Genomic DNA, 18,652 nt, shown 5'->3' with positions numbered 1-18,652 from the left:
GGTAGGAATTGATTTCATGGTGAAAGTTTCTATCCATACTTAGATTTTGTCATTTTTACAACCAAAGGCAGATGTGTTATAAAGAAAAGTAACTCTCTGTATATTGAAGTGTAGTTAGTTATCCTCTATAGTATCTTTATTCTATGTTACTTCAGTCTGTGCTGCAGTCAAGTACTTTTCACATTTAAGATTCCTCACCAGATTTGTTTGTGCCCTGGATGATGTCCTGCTTCCAGAGCATTGCTGTCCTTACATAAAGCAATGCACATGATGCAGGATTCCACCCACGGCAGTATATGCCCATACTGATGAAGCTTATTCAGCATGTCATGTATACTGTGTGTCGTATGTCACAGTCATACTTTTCTACCTAGCACTAGTTTACAGTTAGATACACTTAGAAATGAAAGATTAAAATAAATTAATATGTTTCATAGAAGTTTTATTTAAAAATGTATGTATGGTACCATAAACTGAGCAACACTAACATTCTATCAGTCACAAAAATATTTACTAACTATTATCATAAATATATTTGGCAAATTATTGCAGTCTTCACATTGCTAAATATGTGATAGCATTCTCTTTTCAGTTCATTTGATTTGGATTTGAAACCGAAAGTCCTTTAAAAATTAATGATGCCGGTTGTGGTGGTGATGGCTAGACCACTGTTCTTGGCCATAGTCGAGGCCAGTTTTCTGAAACAGTCCAAAAATCAAGATAGCATCACTAAAATTTATGAAGTATAATTTTTTTCTTATTTTTTTCTGTTGTGAAAGAGAGTGAGGAAACGAGAAACAATTTATGAAACAATCCAGTGAAATGCACTTTCCTCAAGAAAATGAATATCTATAAAACATGAATACTGACAAACAACTGGCAGCTTTCTGTTTGTGGATATTATTGTTGTAGGAGTTAACTTATAGTGATTTCTTAAAAAGATATATTCTCTGAAAAGGGACATGGAAATGATTGATTTTCTTTACCGGCAAAATAAACAAATCTTTTGTAATGAATTTTCATTATATATGATTGTAGGATTATGCTACATAAATGTGTTTTATTTGCAATTCAACATTATTGTGAAATATGTTATTATTTAATATTTTCTCCATAACTATAATGGAAGGATGCTTCCATTTAACATGAATGTATAAACTCTTTCTGCAACTGTTGAAGAGTTTGATTTCATCTTTCAACCACCTTTTTGCTTTCAATGAGTTTTGCTTCTTATAAGTAGTTTACAACTATCCCACAGGTGAAGAACTCCAGAATATCTATGCTGGCACTTTAATCTGTAAGAAAGAGTTGTCATATAATAATATTCATCAGTGTGCTTTAGGTAACAGTTAGTTATATTTCAGATCAAATACAAATTTGCTGCAGTCACATAAAGAACAATAAAGTTGACATCAATCATTACTAAACAATGACAGGTTTTTATAAATTTCAGGTCTATCAAATGCACTGAAGAATCACTAAAATATTATCTTATAAAAGCTACTAATATTTCTATTCTTCCAATTTAACACTTGCTGTTCTAAAAAAAGGAAAATTATAATGTTTTCTAATTACTGTGGACAAAGTGCTGTCATAACACGAAGATGATGTTTCTGTCCTTGTATGTTATTTTGTGAACACTGATTCGTAAGCAAATTATAAATGTTGGTAACAAGTGTACAGACAACCCACAACAATACAATGATTTTAGAAATGTTACATTAAGTTTTCATGCAAATGTAACTCTACTTTTGGAGACTTCTGGTGGTAACTTTCATGTGTTTTAATTTTGTGAAGAAGAGGAGTGGCACACATTACGGAAATTACATGTAAGAAGCTAAGTTTTGCAATGAAGGAATGACACTGATTGTAGCTGATAATAGTTTCTCTTTGCTTTTACTGGTTGTGACAGCTGTGTAGTTAATGCAGTGATAGTGGCTGCAGCATCCTGTACAAAATTGCTACTTGCATTTATGAATGTAAGTGTAAAAACAAGTGCTTGAAGTAGTTATATTGTGTTTGAATGTTGTAAAATGAATAATATTTAATCTACATTAAATGTATTACTTTTGTGCTGAAGAAAGCTCAATGGCTCATACAGTTATTTAACACATTTAACTAATCTGATTTATAGATCACTAAGATGGTGCATTGTATATATTGATGAGTTAATGTGTAAATAACACTTTTTATGTCGGTGCTATGTAAATTACCAAATATAGTTATTCAATAATACTTTGGTAATTATATAACAGTTTGACTCTGTTTAGAGAAGAGGTTCTCAGCCCAGTTACAAGTAGTTTTATTAAGTTTTCTGTGAGTCCTGTAAGTCACTCACACGATGTTCCAGGATGCCAGCTTTTACTTTGAACCTTGCCTATCACTTCCTAGTCCTTTAAGAAGATGTCTGTTTTGAAAGGTAATAACTCACCAAAGAGTTGAGGTGCTGAGTCATTGATAGGTGCATAAACTTTTATTTTTGTGCTAATCAGCAACTCAGCACCTCAACTATTCAGTAAATTGTTATCTTTACTCCTGAAATTATGTGTATTCTACCAAGAACTTTCCATTGCCATATTTGAGAAGTGCTGAGGCATTTATATTCTCTCTCTGAGAATAAATAACTCCTCCAATCATTCCATTTTTAAAAATATGAATCAGCAGCCAATAGATCCCCAAAACCAAATCTGGCCTAGAACTTGAGCCACCTTTATGGCTGATGCAACAGGTGGGAAGACTGGAATGGTAACAATTAATTTTTACCATACCAACAAAAAATAAAAAATTAAAAATACTGTAGTCAGTATTATTTTATAATCCTTTCTTTTAATTAAAAATGAACAGTCAGTGCTTGCTTCCGTCTCACAGTGAGAAATGAAAGATAAATTCTTCGATTTAAGTATTATAGCATAAGAGAAAATACCTGTTTTGTGTAATGAATTGGATGTACAAGAAATCCTAAAGTAGTGTTCTGTCATAACAACATAGCCTCTTCATTATTACATTTTTAATTGGAATTGTCAGCATATTTTTATACTTTTATGTTATTGTAATTTATGGAGCTTTTAATTTATTGGCCATAGCTGCAGTAAAGAATTCAAAAATACTATTATGAGAGAAGTTATTCCCACCTGCAACTTCAGGCCACCTCCTTCCTGGTTCTGTGTCTCACCGCCTCCACCTCCTCCTGCTTGCAATAACTCCTCTGTTCCAGGGGGCAGACTCTGATAACCTTGATGAACTGCCATTTTGATGCTTCGTGCTACTGGCTCAGTAGATGGGGCACCATTTCCTTTTTGTTTCCCTGCTCCTGCTTTTGCTAGCAAATGACAAAACAACTTCTTGCTTTTATTTAGAAGATTGTCACTTGTCAAAGTATCAGCAGTTGCCGGTTCATTTGTTAGAGAAGTTAATTCAGTTAGTGGAAGTTCACCATTTGCACCACAAAGTTGTAATGCTGCCAAGTCACTATTTGTGTCACCACCACTTAAACCTCTCCTACTGTTTGATATTACTTCATTGTCAGTGCTCTTTTGAGCTCCTAAAGCAGCCTGCTGCTCAATTGCTGATGTCATATTCTTCTCAAGTTGTGTCAGTGTATCAAAAAGATGGCTGAGGTATGTCATTTTTGTTACAAATGGCTGCAAAGGATCAGCAGTTGGCATTCCTGCAGCAGGTTTTCCCCACATCTTGTAAGGTGACCCATATGTGGTTCCAGGTTTCTTCCCTGAAGCTGGAGACGTGCTTACTAATTTCTGCTGTTGTACTACTTCACTGGCAGCTTGCAACATACTATTCTTGATGTTTGCTAGCTCAGCAAGAATGTTATTCACAAACATGTCTTTTGCATTTTGGATATTGACAGGATCAGCCATGGTAACACTTCTTTCACTGAAGAGATCTGTTGTTGAGCTTCCTTCACTATCATAGTCGTCATTGATGATTCTCAGGAATTTCTCTAAATCACTTATTCTAATTTTCTCAGAGTCTGGAGAGTGACGTTTGGGAGATGAGTATGCACTGTCTTTACCAGTATTAGAATCATTAAGGTAATCGAAGAGCTGAGCCAAGAAGTATGGATATGCAGTTGTATCTACACCACTGCCAGAGTATCCTGTTGCACTAGGGTTTGTTGTATTAAGGGTCTGGAAAAGCTTTGCTAGAAAGCCATTCTTTTTAGTGATGAAGTAGGTTGGACTGATAACTGGTGCACTTGCTGGATTGTTAACAGCAATATCATTTTCAGCAGTAGGACTACTTTTCTTATATGCTGGTAACCAAAAGCTTGGTGGTACTATAGTTGGTTTTACAGTAGGGCTTATTGTATCAAAAGCACTACCCATTTGTGGTGATGCCTCTGGAGAAGGTATTACATTGGCAAAAAGTTTGTTTAGAAAATCTGTTTTCTTATCTGAATAAGCTTTTGCCATTGGCGATATTAATGGATTCCATGACAGTGGTGGCTGAGGAGCGAGACTTTGCTGTACTGAACCAGGCATTGCTCTTGTTTGCATTGTTCCAGGTTTCTTGTACTGTGGAATCCAGAAGTCCGGTGGCACTATCGTTGGTTTCACTGTTGTGCTGGTCTCATCTAGGACATTTGCACTGTCTGTTTCTGGCTGTGGTGTAACACTAATACTTGTAAAAAGCTTATCCAGGAATTGTGTTTTCTTGTCTGTGAATAGCTTTATCTTCTCTGTTGGGCTAAGGACGGGTCCCCAAAATGGTGATGGGCCAGGGACTACACGGCGTTGTATAGAAGGAGTGTCATCATATGCTCTGATTAAATCTCTCTGTACTGTAGAAGCAGGTCCATCATTTGATGATAGCTGATCAAAAAGATTACTTAGAAATTCAGTTTTTGAGTTAATGAAGTCTTTAGGATCAACTCCTGATGTCTGAGGCACTGGAAAATCATTTGCAGTCATATCTGCTGAATTAGAAACGCCAGCATTAGGAAAAATGTTGGAAATAGCAGAAGATGAAAATAAACTGTCAAGCATCTGAGCTTTCTTGTTGATAAAAATGTTTGGGTCTACCACTGGGGGAAAGAATGTGGGCTTCACTGGAAGAAAGGGTCTGAGGCTTAGGAAAGGATTCATTGGGTTTGAAGAACTTGATGGTTTTGCAGCATATACTGAAGGTCCACCTTCAGTAGCAACTTTCATTAGCCCAGGGGGTCCATAGATGCCTCTTCTTTGCCCTGCAATTTAAAAAAGAAAGTATAATAGTAATATGAATATTTATATGTTCAATATATGAAAAAAAATTGAAATGCAATTTTGAGAAGTGTCTGAACACAAAATTGTTTTCAAGCTGGCGTTTATCAGTTTATTTAATAATGAGGTGGAATAATATAAAAACAGAACAAAATAATTATAATTAATGATGCAGAAGATATTATCTAAGTCTGAAATGATGTATTTCTTTTTTGCACTGCTTCCATTTCTAAAATTATTTGATGTGGCAGTACAAGTTCATATAGACTTATCCATTCAGATTAATTAATTAGGTTTGCAGCCGCACAAGTGTGTATGTGACACCTTAAATTATTTACATTCATACAGGAAGTCATTCACCACACAGTTGAGGAACTGAGCAATTGCCAGACACAGAAACTAGACTGAAATCATTACTAAGACAAAGTTGTTCCTCAGAAATAACTGATCTGTATAAACATATGCACAAGCATGGTTACATTGTCCTGTAAGGATACATAATTGGTGGGCCAATAAATTTTTTCTGATGATATTTATAAAGGCAAAATGGAAAATACTCTATCTGTACCTAATCATTTGTTACCTAATCATTCATTACATTTACATACTTAAAGGACAACTGTTGTGTGATGTAAATATATACTTAAGCAGTGTTGTGTATATAAGGACTTGCCGTTTAGGGAGGACAAAACTAAAGCCTTATGAAAACCAGGCTATGCATTTAAAGTAACAAGCAGGGATGTATATAGGCTATATTAATTTCATTGTATTATTGTTAACTTCATTGTATTCTTTTGTTTTGTACTTTTTTACGTATATATTGTTTGTGTCCCATTTCTTTGAAATGGCTTACATGTTCCCTTGACAACATCCATACTATATTTATTGTCAGCGGATGGATAAATAAAATAAATAAATAAATAAAATAAAGCCCAAAAAGCTTGGCTAGGATTTCCGTCTTCTTTCTGTGCCCGTTGACTGCTCACTGCTTCAACTTTGTGTGAGAGAGTTATTTATATTCCACAGAAGATTTTCCCATGTAAAACTATAATTGGTTTTCTCCATAATAAAGAGGAGCTACTATAAATATCTCATATATCTGGAGCCATACCTGTCTGACAGAAATGGATAAATACAAAATCTTAACTAATCATGTCATATTTATTGTTTTTCTGTAGAATATGAAGTATCAAAAACAAAAGGAGGTTTCAAAAGACTTGTTTAGAATTGTTCCTGGGGTGCACCACTAGAAAGTGCTAAATTTTGTATGCCTCACGGACCTAAGACAGCAACAAAGGTTTCAGATTTGGCAATTTTGGGGTTCCAGATCTGCAGGCAGATCAGCATTGCTCAGCTCCCTATCAATATACAGTCTGATGTGGAAACTTTCATCAGCAGTGGTGAAGAAACAATGTGTTCTTCAGAGAAAAAATACCAAGACTGATGTGAACTGGGCAAAAATCAAGTGAAACAATGTTAAGTGAATCACATGTTAGCAATTACCCTCTGGGGAATGTGGCACACACTTTTTGTAACAGACTTACTTGTTCATATGTGGATTTGTATGAGATGACTTGTTTCCATAGCTTCTACAGAATTCAATTAGAGTTTATATAATCTTCAGAAAATTACTCCTAGGAGTTTCACTAGGCTGATAGGTAGTTAAAATGATCATTGGATAAAGAAAGAACACATAGTCTGCCATAATACATCTGGTATCTGGATCTGTAAAAGTCGAATGCCCACTGGAAGGAATGGACATAGATGACCGTTAGAGGGCACAGTCCTGTCACACCACTGGACTCGTACTACCTCTCATTACACGAATATGCCAGCCAATACTGTTCCTCATGGCTGATACAAATACAGGCACCCAGTGAATGGTCAGTCAGTTCTGTACTCACATCCAATATTGTCAGTTACTATCATTACTGTATTAAGGATTATTCATATAAACTTCACTTGACACTTAGTCTTTCTCTATGGTCACACTTCAGATTATGTCTCTCTTTTCTCTTAACCTGCTGACACCATTATGGTGAAAGTGTCCACTTTGCACTGCATTTTCTAAACAGATTGCTGTGGTATTGTCCTTGTCTATGTCTAGTCCACTGTCATCCACCCTGGTTTAGCTCAGCTTGTGCTTAGTGTCGTGTTCTCTTCTGGAGGTGGCCCTTCCACCAAATGGCTTCAGGTGTTTCTCTCCTGGATTCTGATGCATGCATTGATATTCAGTTACTAGTGGATATAGCAATATTCATCACAACATATCCAGTTTTAGCAGTAGTGCTTTTTCACCTGGGTAATGGGAACTAATACTGTATCTGAAGTAATAATGCCTGCCACAAATGATGAAAAAGTGTGGAATTCCATGAAGAAGATGAATGGTGAGCTAGATGAGACATCTCTATGTATATTAACATCCAACTCAATAACGTTTCCAGAACCCTCTAACTCCTAGTTTCATTGGACTTAAAATTGTACTCTATGTTCCCTATGGTGTGGCCTGTGCAGAGGTACGTCAAATGTCAGTGTTAATAAAATGCCATTAAGTTATGAGGACAAGGAAAAAATTCCACAACTTGACAATAAAAGACTATATGATTTACATAAAAAAGTTATTATCAGTTATTTTGTATTGGGCTACTGTGTTTCACTCAATGATTTGATAGCAGTTTCATTTTTGGGGTGAAATCATGGGCCTATATATTTCAACTCCAAATATTTCTGTATAACCTGTTTCTGCATTTGTAATTGGTCAGCATTAAATTAATGCAGTTCCTATCCCACAGTTACTCCTCATTCTTCATGTAAAACGTACTGTACACTTTCCTCTGATTTTCATAAAGTGTAATGAAGTATCTCAAACAGAATGATCTCCTCCATGCTACCCACCATGGATTCTCAAAATATCGATCTTATGAAACCCACCTTGCAGCTTTCTCACATGACATCCTAAAAGCAATGGATTGAGACAGTCAGATACATACAGTATGTCTTCATTTACAAAAAAGAAAAGATTCAGTGTAACATATACACTTATCATCGAAAGTACAATGATTTGGGGTAGCAAGCCAAACTATGACTGGAATGAGCGTATTTTGGTATGGAGGAAGCAGCAAGTTATTTTGGAGAGTGACTAAGTAACTCAGGTGTGCCTCAGGGAAGTGTGTTGTCATGTTGTATATTAATGATAAATGGTGCAAGGATTGGAAATTTCATTTAAATGTTCAAAATTGTGAAGCTGTGCACACACACACACACACACACACACACACACACACACACACACACACACACACACACACACAATTTACCAAGGGCATGCAGTGGATGAAAGTTTAATTCTTTTCTGAAAACATTCTTACAATAACAGGAATCCAATTTTCCTTTACAACTGGTCAAAGACAATTACAGTGGAAGCCAAGGGAATCAAAGTAGCTTGCAACCAGAAGAGAGAGTATTATCTAATGTAGCGGACTATCTCTAATCAAGACTTAAGATAAACCACAAAAATAATCAACTTGTCATCAAAAAGGCCAAATTAGTGCACTATGCACAACACATCCAGAGAACAAAGCAAAGACAATTTAAAATATTATTTATGAAAGACAGTTGAATTTAGAATTACGTTATTAATTGTTGTTGCTCAATGCCTTTCTGAAGTCCTGTATGAGAACATTATTGTGGGGAAAACACCAAAGCCGGACATCATTAGCTCTCTGTACCCTTTATCACTTTTATCTAAGGTAAAAATCAGTATTTAGATTTATCAAAGCAGTTCACTTAGGGAAGCTACAAAATTAGGTGGAGACAGCATGTGTAGCCAGTACTTATAAGGGGTAGTCATATGAAAGTGATATGGAAGGGAAAAAGTAAATAAACTGTTTACTATTTCAAAATTGATTGGCATAACTGTTAATACATTTGCTCCACTGTGGGACTAGATGGAAAAATGTGTGCAGTTGCCCATGGAACCATGAATTAAAAGTTATGGTATATATGGCTGTAAACTATATATTTAAAGTGTATTTTTGGCTCCTACTTCTATTGAAGAATCCATCCATGCTACACAGAAGCAGAACCAAAACTAAATGAATGGACATTTTCAGTCTCTTTTAACTAAATAAATGTTCTGTGTCTGACAGTTTACAACCTTGGATAAATTACCAATGAATTTTGTGCCTGCACACTCCACTCTTTTCGCATATGAAGCTAGTGTAAGCAAAGAACAGTGAAGTTAATTTTTTCTGCAAGTGTATTATACTTGTGAGTGACTTTGTTATTAACAAGCTGGAAAGCTTGTTTATAAGTGGTCAGAGAATACATGTATCAAGTAATAAGTATTCTTAATTGTGTAAATATTAATGCTATAATGGAGAAGACTGAATGAAATAAAACCAGTATTTTTTCCAAATAGTAAGTCATGTGTGTACCAAATTTTGTTGAAATTGCACAAAGTGTTCCAGATTTGTGTAGTGATGGCAGTAGTATTACACTTGCATGTTTGATATGTCACCCCTTCCTACTGTCACCCACAGCCATAAGTATGAAACATCACAAGAACTGTTACAGTCTACCTAGTCACCTCAGAAACTATGGATTCAACACTAATATAGTTTGGTTATAGTGACTTTTACTTGGCATCCTCTTCACATTCTCACTCCCATCCCTAAGGGTGCTAGGGATGTCTTTCCCCCATTGTATATATGTTCCACAGTTATACTTGAATGTAATCTCTTTCCCAGACCCAGCCTCAAAAACAGGGATGTTGGGGGTGTTGTATGATATTTTTTTATTCAAATAATTACTTCATGAGGACTATCTGAAGAAAAACAGTTGATGTCCATCTTAGAAATAGTAAAAGTTGAAATATGTAGTGGAAGACACAGAATTTCACTCAAGCAGGTGAATGGGAAATGAATTTGGAGATCATGGTATGGAAATAATATAAAAATGTTGCAGAAGATGTATTTAACAAATGTAGTGCTTCATACAGTAACATAAAGAGGTTGAGCTTGAATCATTTTGGAATAACAGAATAGATGGTGACAACTGGGAATTGTGTGCGTACATGAAAATGGTAACCTTTATCAAAGCAGGTTAAACAATTATATTTCCAATCAGACCACATTAAACAGTCAGCTCAGACTTCTAGACAAATTCCAAGTGATCTTTTCTCCCATTAAAATAGTCCATATTTGTTATGTGGAAATATTTATGGATGCTTTGTATATCTTCCACATTGACTGAAAACAGGACTGTTGTTTACTTTTGCATCACAATGTGAATCCATTAATTTCATCATTTGTGTTTCCTTGGCCATTATAAATTTTCTGAATCACAACATCATTACACAACTGGCTGAATTTCTAACCTATATTTGTGTCACATCTTTGGGTACTAGCTCATTTTTGACACTTGAAAAGTAGCAAGTTTTGTGAACATGTAGTTTTGTGCATACTACACACTATGTATTGGTATGAGTCAAAGCTAAGCATTGTGTTATGTTGCATCCACAACTGTCTAGAAAGCCAAATAATAAATTTGGTTTTTAGTTATTCCTCTGAGTAGTCATACACAGTTTTTATTTTTGCCGCTGTGTAATTTGCACCAACATACATGTTGATGGAACATGTTTTAAAAACAGCCTGACAACCAAAACTGAAGTAACATTAATTTAGAGTACAAATTCAATGAGCTGTGGAACCATGTCATCATTCATGTAATAGAATCTCTTAGAAACAACAAAATTTTACACTAAAGATGGCTACTAGTTAGAAAAATAAATTATTTTTGAAACTATGTACACCTGCACATAGGTCAGTTGAGAAAAATGTAAATGCCTGCACTTTTACTCACAGTGCTAACTGTGGGATATTTGCTACTATCTATAAATTTGTTTAATTCATTTAGGATTTGATAAGGAATCTTTCTGCCCAGTTATGTGTAAAATAAAGAATTTCCTCTCGTAATTAAGCAATTACTGCTGTCAAAAATTCTCAAAAGAACATGTGGCAGAAAATGTGCCTATACTGAAGAAAAAATCAATCAGGGGTCATTTCACAAGTATAAGTCTTAAGACTAAAGCAAGCTCTGGTTCCATAATGTACTTTTGGTGAAATGAGACTGCTGCATTACAGCTTGTTTATGTTGTAAACTGTTTCCACAGCATTCACTGAAGCAAGGTGTCATAACTATAAATATATTTATTTATAAGAAAAAAATGTGTACCACATTTAATTTGACATAAATTTCACGAAGATTTCATTCTCAGACAACTTCTCCAATGAAGAGGCATGAAGTTTAATTGAAATAATGTTCAAAAAATCAGTAAATATCTATTCTGTTTATCTTTATATTCATAAATATAACTGTTTCCAAAAGACACAGAAGTATTAGAAAAGGTGCAATACTGAAAGTTATTCTAATAGGGTTTCATTATAACTGCTGATAGCAGAGACATAACAACTGTCACTCATAGGATCTATAATTTGTGAAATGTTTGTTACTGAGAAGACAATCCAGAAATTGATGTATAGATTCTTAGCTACAGTGTATGAACAATGATATTAATTGATGGTTTTTGTATTGTACTGTTCTGCTTTTGGAATGAAGAGGCAAGGATATCTTTGGTATTTCATTGCCCTTTTTTTTGCTTTTTAATGTATCCAGTGAGAATAACACAATTACCTCTATGCATACAATTTTTTTGCTACTGCTACTGCTTTTCATGTTTTTGGCATATGAATTGGCCTTCAGCTATTCAGTATGCCAACAGTAACCTAAAAAGTGTTGTTATCGACTTTTTCCAAAATACAGTACTTGAATCAGTTTATCTGAACCTCCAAAACTGTAAAGGCCATATAGATATTCCTGTTGTCAATTGGTACTATTCTATCACAGAACTGAAATGACATAAATCCAAATTCCTACAATGTTAATGCCTCTACTCAGTCTGATTATGTAGGAGCCACTTAAGTAAATACCAACAGTGTACTAGATCATTCAAATAATAAGAAAGCAGTGTGTCTGATTTATTGTATACATACCTGCATTACTTGGTGTGAAACTTCTTTCTGCTGGGGAAACTGAGAAACAGGTTCCATCGTGTAAAAGAGATACTGCTGTTAGAAACAGAACTGTCACAAACAGCACCATTGCTGCCTATTGTCCAAATAACTTCTGAAATGAAATGCAGAGCGAAGGAGGCTTTTATATAACTCATTACAGTAGCCAGAAGTCACATGCTGCTACCAATGTGACAAGCATGGGGAAGTCTGTAAGAGGATTAGACATCTGCATTTTAAGCTTCTTATGAGATCAAGCAGCACAGTACACTCTGCAGCTGTTGATGTCTCCTACCTCTGCTACACCTTACTTGAAAGTATCATAAAACTGAGGCAGCACTCTTTTTATCACAACCCCTCATTAGTAACCAGGAAGAGCTTTCCTGCTGGTTACTATTTTAAATTCAGTCATATGATGCACAATACTTTAAAATTTGTTGTACATAAATGCAAGCAAAAGACGAGACATCAAGAAAGATAACATAAATACACATTTCTCTTTTGGAAATGTATGCTTCTCCAAACTTATAATTAAAAAAAAACAGTTGACAAAAATTATGAAATCATATATACATATGAAGATATCTAGTACAAAAATGCAACCATAATTTTAAATGTGAATGCATTACGGTTGAATGCACCTTATGAATTGGTTCAAGTTATTTTTACTAAAGTCCCTTTTCATAAAACCTTTCTTAACATTTGGTTTAGTTTTTTCCAGCAGCTGAATAAACAATGCAGAATGATCAGAAATTCCTAAGTCTAAATAGGACTAGTTTTCACTGCCGAACACATAATTTGTTAAGATGCTGTCCATACAAGTAGCTAAAATGGCATTTTCTCTAGTGAATTCTCAAAAATTTAGTTTAAAACCAGAGTTGTGAATTATGTCAACAAAATGGTTTTTGCCACTGTTTACCTGAGAGCCCATGGCCCACCGAATGTTGGCTGGAGTGAGGAACCACACTTCTGATGTTTGAGCTAAGTGCAGCTATTGACATGGTACAAACGTACCGTTTATTTTACATTTTATGCTAGTCTTTTGCCCTTTTGGGCATTCTGTATTAATGTTGGACCATGCCTCTTTAGGCAGTTTAGTTTTAGTGTGTTCCGAAGAAGGTGTGGTTATCCTAACTGAAACGTAGGTCAACATCCGGTTTCAGTTTGCAATCGAGGCGGAATCTTTATAATCAGTAAATTATTCATGATGGTTGATGCGTTGCAGTGTTAAAAGTTCTCAAATTGATATGACTATTGTGTTCATGTCTTTTGGTTCAATACAACTACTTTCAAAGGAGCACTCCTCATTTAAACAATCAAAATCTGTCTTTATTTCATATGTTATGCAGATATCGAGAAGCATGCATGAGCCCCCCATGGGATCTTTCTTTTTTGCAAAAGCCGCTTGCTGCATTGAAAAGCTCCAGTTTATTTAAAAATTTTATGGAGTCACTAGTTAACCAATGCTCATTTAATAAGACAACTTTGATATTTTTGCTTTGATTGAGGATAATTTGCAGTTCTTTGATTCTGGTACTATCTGCCTTCAGACCATTCATATTCCAACACATTAAATAAGTTTTTTACTTTTCTTTATCTGCCGAAGTACAGATTTTCATAGATTTCTTACTTCAGTGTTTTTCTCACAACAGTTACTAATAATAAATCCTTGAGATGGGCTGGTAGTGAGACTCCTCTCTTGTTATGGAGACAGGTGACTCCTGTTGTTGATTTAGTTTCCATTATTGGTGTTGCTTTTTTCATCTGCCCACTTCATTAGACATTATAACTGGTGCTGTTTCTTCCTCACTTATTTCCACAAGACAGGGTGGAACTGCTGCTGCTGTTTTCATGTTGCTAGCATAAATTTTCCTGCAACATATTCCTCGTGTAGTGTCTACTGTTGACACTGTGTATGTACTGCCATTCTCTGAGTGTTCTTTTGGTTCTGTTTCTGAGGTTTCTGGCACAGAGATAAATGGACCATTTTTAGCCTTGAAAGATGTCACTTCTGTTGCCACACACTTCTTATTTATAGAATTACTCGCAACACATTTGTCATTGAGAGGTATGGCTACTGAGATATCTTGTTTCAGGCGTAATTTTTGATCTACTATTTCTAAAATCTTGCAAATAATGAATTTCTTTCCCACTCTGTTGAGATGGAGGCTGTGATTTGTGTGGAATCTTCTTCCAAGTTCACTTATATCCACAAGTTGCATTTTTAAAGTGTCTGCAGATATTTTGAATGGCTTTGTTTTTTGCACCTCTTCATTTACACAGGACCAGTTTGGTAGGTCACGGCAATGTGCAACAGAAAAAAATGATCACTTTTGTGTTTCTGAACTCAAGCAATCTTTGCTTAAGAGAAATTGTGAGTTCCTTTGTACTGTTCATTGCTATGTCATATGATCCAGCAAGGAAAACAGAGAAATCATTTGTGGTCAGCTCCAATACTTTTTCACAGCTTACTGCAGTCACAGCTTTGAAATTGGCACCTGGTTTTACAATGGCATTGATTTTGTAGGTATATCTATTACTTAATTTGGTGGCTATTCCTCATCCTTGACTATCTGCAAACAGATCAATTTTAGCTGTGCTTGTTAAGGGAAGGTTACACATTTCAAAAATACTATTGTGGACTGCTACCCTTTCTGTTGAACTAGTGCTCTCGATAATTTTTCCTATGGGAGACAGCGATTCCCCAGTTTTGATTTTCTACTGTTCACAGTCACATTTTGCTCTTTTTTTCCGTGATGCAATACTTTCTTGTTTCAGGCCTATCTCTTTTGTACAGTCCTGTTTATCTCCAAATGGTTCACTGTTAGCTTCACCATTACAGTCCTCATCTGACACTAATTCGTATGAATTTTCGTGAACTAAATTTAAACTGTTCACACAGTTTATTGCTTTCTGACAGCTGTTTTTCTTTGAAACTTTAATACATTATTTGCTTCCTACTTCCTTTTTCTGCACATTCGAGAGAGCAAGCCAGTGTGACATAACTGTAATGCATAAGCTCCCTTAAGCAACAGCTTTTTAACTAGACAATGGGAAGTGCAGGCAGGAATAGCAACAATATTATGAAAAGGATAGAGTGCTAATCACCATAAAGATGACACATTGAGTTGCAAAAAGGCACCACGAGAAGACTGTTACATGTTTAACCCTTCCAGAAAGCTAAATATAAGGGTTGGAACTTTAATAGTGGCAACTATTTATTTACAACTGATACAAAGTAGATACATGTTTCAAAGTTTTACTGACCTTCAGAGTAGTCACCAGCATTGTGTATAACCCATTGCCAGCAATGTGGAAGTCATAGGATACTCTTAGTAGTGTCAATTGTGTTGATAGTTCAAGTGACACGGTCTATTGCCTGACGAATTTGTAGCACTTCTGAAGCAAACACCATGAAGTGTTTCCTTCAGTTTAGAAATCGAGTTGAACTCATGAGGGCTTAAGTCAGGAGAGTGCAATAGGGGGTATAGCACTTACCAACCCCATCAGTCAAACAAATCAGTAACACCTTGCACTGTATGTGCTTGAGTATTGTCCTGCACAATGGTGGTCAGGTCCTGCAGAAAGTATCATCACTTCTGTCTCTAAGCTGATCATAGGTTGTGTTCCAAAAATGAACAGCACAGAGACAGAAATGATGACACTTTCTGCAGGACCTGACCATTATTTTGCAGAACAATACTCAAGCATGTACAGTGCAAGCTGTTACTGATTTGTTTGACTGATGGGGCTGCTAAATGCTGTACTACCTACTGCACTCCCCTGACTTAGGCCCTCATGAGTACAACTCAATTTCTAAACTGAAAGAAACACTTCACAGCATTCACTTCAGAACTGCTACAAATTCGCCTGGCAATAGACTGTGCCGCTCGAACTGCCAACACAACTGCCACTGCTAATAGTATCCTACAACTTCCCCATCACTGGCAACAGGTTATACACAATGGTGGTGACTACTTTGAAACATGTATCTATTTTGTACAAGCTGTAAATAAATACTTGCCACTACTAAAGTTCCAACCCTTGTACATAACAGTCTTTTCATTGTGCCTGTCTCCAACTCATTGTACCAGCTTCATGGTGAGTAGCTTCTTCTTCTTCATCATCATCATCATCTTTGGCAGTTTCCAGCATCTGGCCAGGTCTGTATGGAACATAGGCCTCTCCATCATCTTCTGTCTTGCAATCATCTCTCCGTCTTCACCTTGGTAGAGTCTTTTCCTTTCTTCTGAATGAATTCCTCTACTCCTTTCAGCCATCTGTCTCTCGGTCCTAATCTTGGTCTCTTTCCTTCCAGTTTCATCTCGTGTATCCTCCTGGGTATCCTCTTCTCCTCCATTCTCTTAATGTGTCCATACCATCTCAGCCTTGATTTCTCTATCTCCTTCTCTATGTTTATCAATCCAACACTGTTTCTCAAGAACTTCATCTCACCAGCTTGTACTTCGCTTTTCTCTCTTCCTTTCATAACCAATATTTCTGTTGCATATGTTCGACGGGCCTTTCATAGGACGTGGAGGACGCATAAATTGGCCAGCCCGTTCTCCTGATCTCACACCTCTGGACTTCTTTCTGTGGGTTACATTAAAGGAGAACGTGTACCTTTATGTGCCTACAACCCCAGAGGATATGTTCGACAGGCCTTTCATAGGACGTGGAGGACGCATAAATTGGCCAGCCCGTTCTCCTGATCTCACACCTCTGGACTTCTTTCTGTGGGGTACATTAAAGGAGAATGTGTACTTTTATGTGCCTACAACCCCAGAGGATATGAAACAATGTATTGTGGCAGCCTGCAGCGACATTACACCAGATGTACTGCGGCGTGTACGACATTCATTACGCCAGAGATTGCAATTGTGTGCAGCAAATGATGGCCACCACATTGAATATCTATTAGCCTGACATGTCGGGACACACTCTATTCCACTCCATAATTGAAAACGGAAACCACATGTGTACGTGTACCTCGCCCCTCATGCTAATGTACATGTGCGTCAGTGAAAAAGACCAATAAAAAGGTGTTAGCATGTGGACATAATGTGCTGTTCCAGTCTCTTCTGTACCTAAGCTCCATCACTGTTCCCTTTGGATTCCTATGTAATTAGGAGCTCTCCGATACACACGATCGAACAGCGGAGGAGTGGTACTGAAGCATCAAATTTAGGTTACAATATCTCTGGATGTAGTTAACATTTTACAATGCAAGAAACGGCACTGATTACGTATTTGTTTATATGTTCAGATGTGCTAACAAAACTAACGGGGTTCCATTAAAAAAAACGTAGGTTTGTGTTAAAAAACATACTTCCGTGCATTTTTTTTATGGTTTGTAGTAACCAATTACACTAGCCCCTCTCCTCACGTTCGGTCTGTAGAATCAATTCGTCAGTATTTGATGTGGTTTACGAAATACATCCAGCGGTAACGTTAGGTGACTCACCCTGTATATTAGTGGGAGATCAGCCATAGATCATCTCACTGTGTGTGTGTGGGACGGGGGTGGGGGGTGGGGGTGGAGCTTGTCTGCATGTAGTGTACATTACAGCTTCCCTGTGGTGCCAGTCATTCGGCAAGTGTGTTCCAACTGGATATCCAGTAATGGTGGCTGATTAACAGGGGCTCACCTGTACCGCTGTGTTTGCATGTACTTGGCCATAGATTTTAGGTCCTTACTAGTATGTCGTTTGGTCTTTTATGTTTCCCTCTATGGTTGTGGTTGTAGTTCCCCAGATTCAGAATAATTAGATTCAGAATGTCTGGAGTTTCTGTATAGACTTGTGGTGAGTTTGTGGGTTACCTCTGTGAGGGTCTCAAGTCGGTATTCCCGGTGAAGGTCTGCAATGCGTGTGTATTGTGGAGCATTGCTTATGATTTTGAGTACTTTGTTTTGTATGAACTGCAGACGGCGCAGGCATGTGGGCGCAGAGCATCCCCAGACAGGGGCTGCGCACATCATCAGGAGTCGAATAAGTGTCATGTACATGGACCTCAACATCCTTCTGTCCAGTGAGCATAGGGTAGAGCTGTTTGAGCCTCGTGCTTGCTCGGTTGGTTATGTGTTGTATGTGGTCCCCTCAGAGTAATTTCTGGTCCAGCCAGGCACCGAGGTATTTGACTTTCTCGCGGAAACGTATTGGGCGTGCATGTAGAGTTATTGGTCTGCAGTATCGATATTTCGCAGTTGCTTCGGTCTTCTAGTGAACAGAACGGCTTCACACTTGTCGATGTTTACTCTAACACGCCATTTCTCTAACCAAGGCTCAGCCACTCTGAGTGCGGTCTGTAAGCGTGACATAATGTTTCGTGGTTTCCAACCTTGCGTGAGTGTCATCCGTGTAG

The 18,652-nt window shown here is 36.8% G+C and overlaps 1 protein-coding gene across 3 annotated transcripts; it reads right to left on the bottom strand.

The window, feature by feature from the left end:
- Positions 1 to 425: 425 nt before the first annotated feature.
- On the bottom strand, positions 426 to 12,415 carry LOC126272598 (uncharacterized). 3 transcript variants are annotated; one of them, XR_007549247.1, is made up of 4 exons: positions 12,272 to 12,409; positions 3,132 to 5,203; positions 1,204 to 1,295; positions 612 to 698 (listed from the first exon to the last, which is right to left on the bottom strand). XR_007549247.1 is itself a non-coding variant. In XM_049975540.1 (3 exons), exons 1-3 carry the CDS (start codon positions 12,378 to 12,380, stop codon positions 633 to 635), a joined length of 2,247 nt encoding a protein of 748 aa, XP_049831497.1. In that variant the 5' UTR covers positions 12,381 to 12,415; the 3' UTR covers positions 426 to 632. The 3 variants fall into 3 exon arrangements, 2 of the variants coding, with proteins under 2 accessions (XP_049831497.1, XP_049831498.1); XM_049975540.1 differs by lacking the exon at positions 1,204 to 1,295 and having other exon boundaries at positions 426 to 698; positions 12,272 to 12,415; XM_049975541.1 differs by having other exon boundaries at positions 426 to 1,295.
- Between the last annotated feature and the right edge of the window lie 6,237 nt (positions 12,416 to 18,652).

The sequence above is a fragment of the Schistocerca gregaria genome, chromosome 5, assembly GCF_023897955.1.
Source record: "Schistocerca gregaria isolate iqSchGreg1 chromosome 5, iqSchGreg1.2, whole genome shotgun sequence".
NCBI lineage: Eukaryota > Metazoa > Arthropoda > Insecta > Orthoptera > Acrididae > Schistocerca > Schistocerca gregaria.
Note: the sequence above shows the minus strand (reverse complement) of the source record. Positions and strands in the feature narration are given on the sequence as shown.

Bases quoted from the DNA above. Each gene is read 5' to 3' on its own strand.
- LOC126272598 (XM_049975540.1), bottom strand. From the start codon at position 12,380: ATGGTGCTGTTTGTGACAGTTCTGTTTCTAACAGCAGTATCTCTTTTA. The intron at 5,204-12,271 runs GTATGTATACAA...TTTAAATTGCAG, and splicing joins TTTCACACCAAGTAATGCAG to GGCAAAGAAGAGGCATCTAT. The intron at 699-3,131 runs GTGGGAATAACT...GGACTGTTTCAG, and splicing joins GAGGTGGCCTGAAGTTGCAG to AAAACTGGCCTCGACTATGG.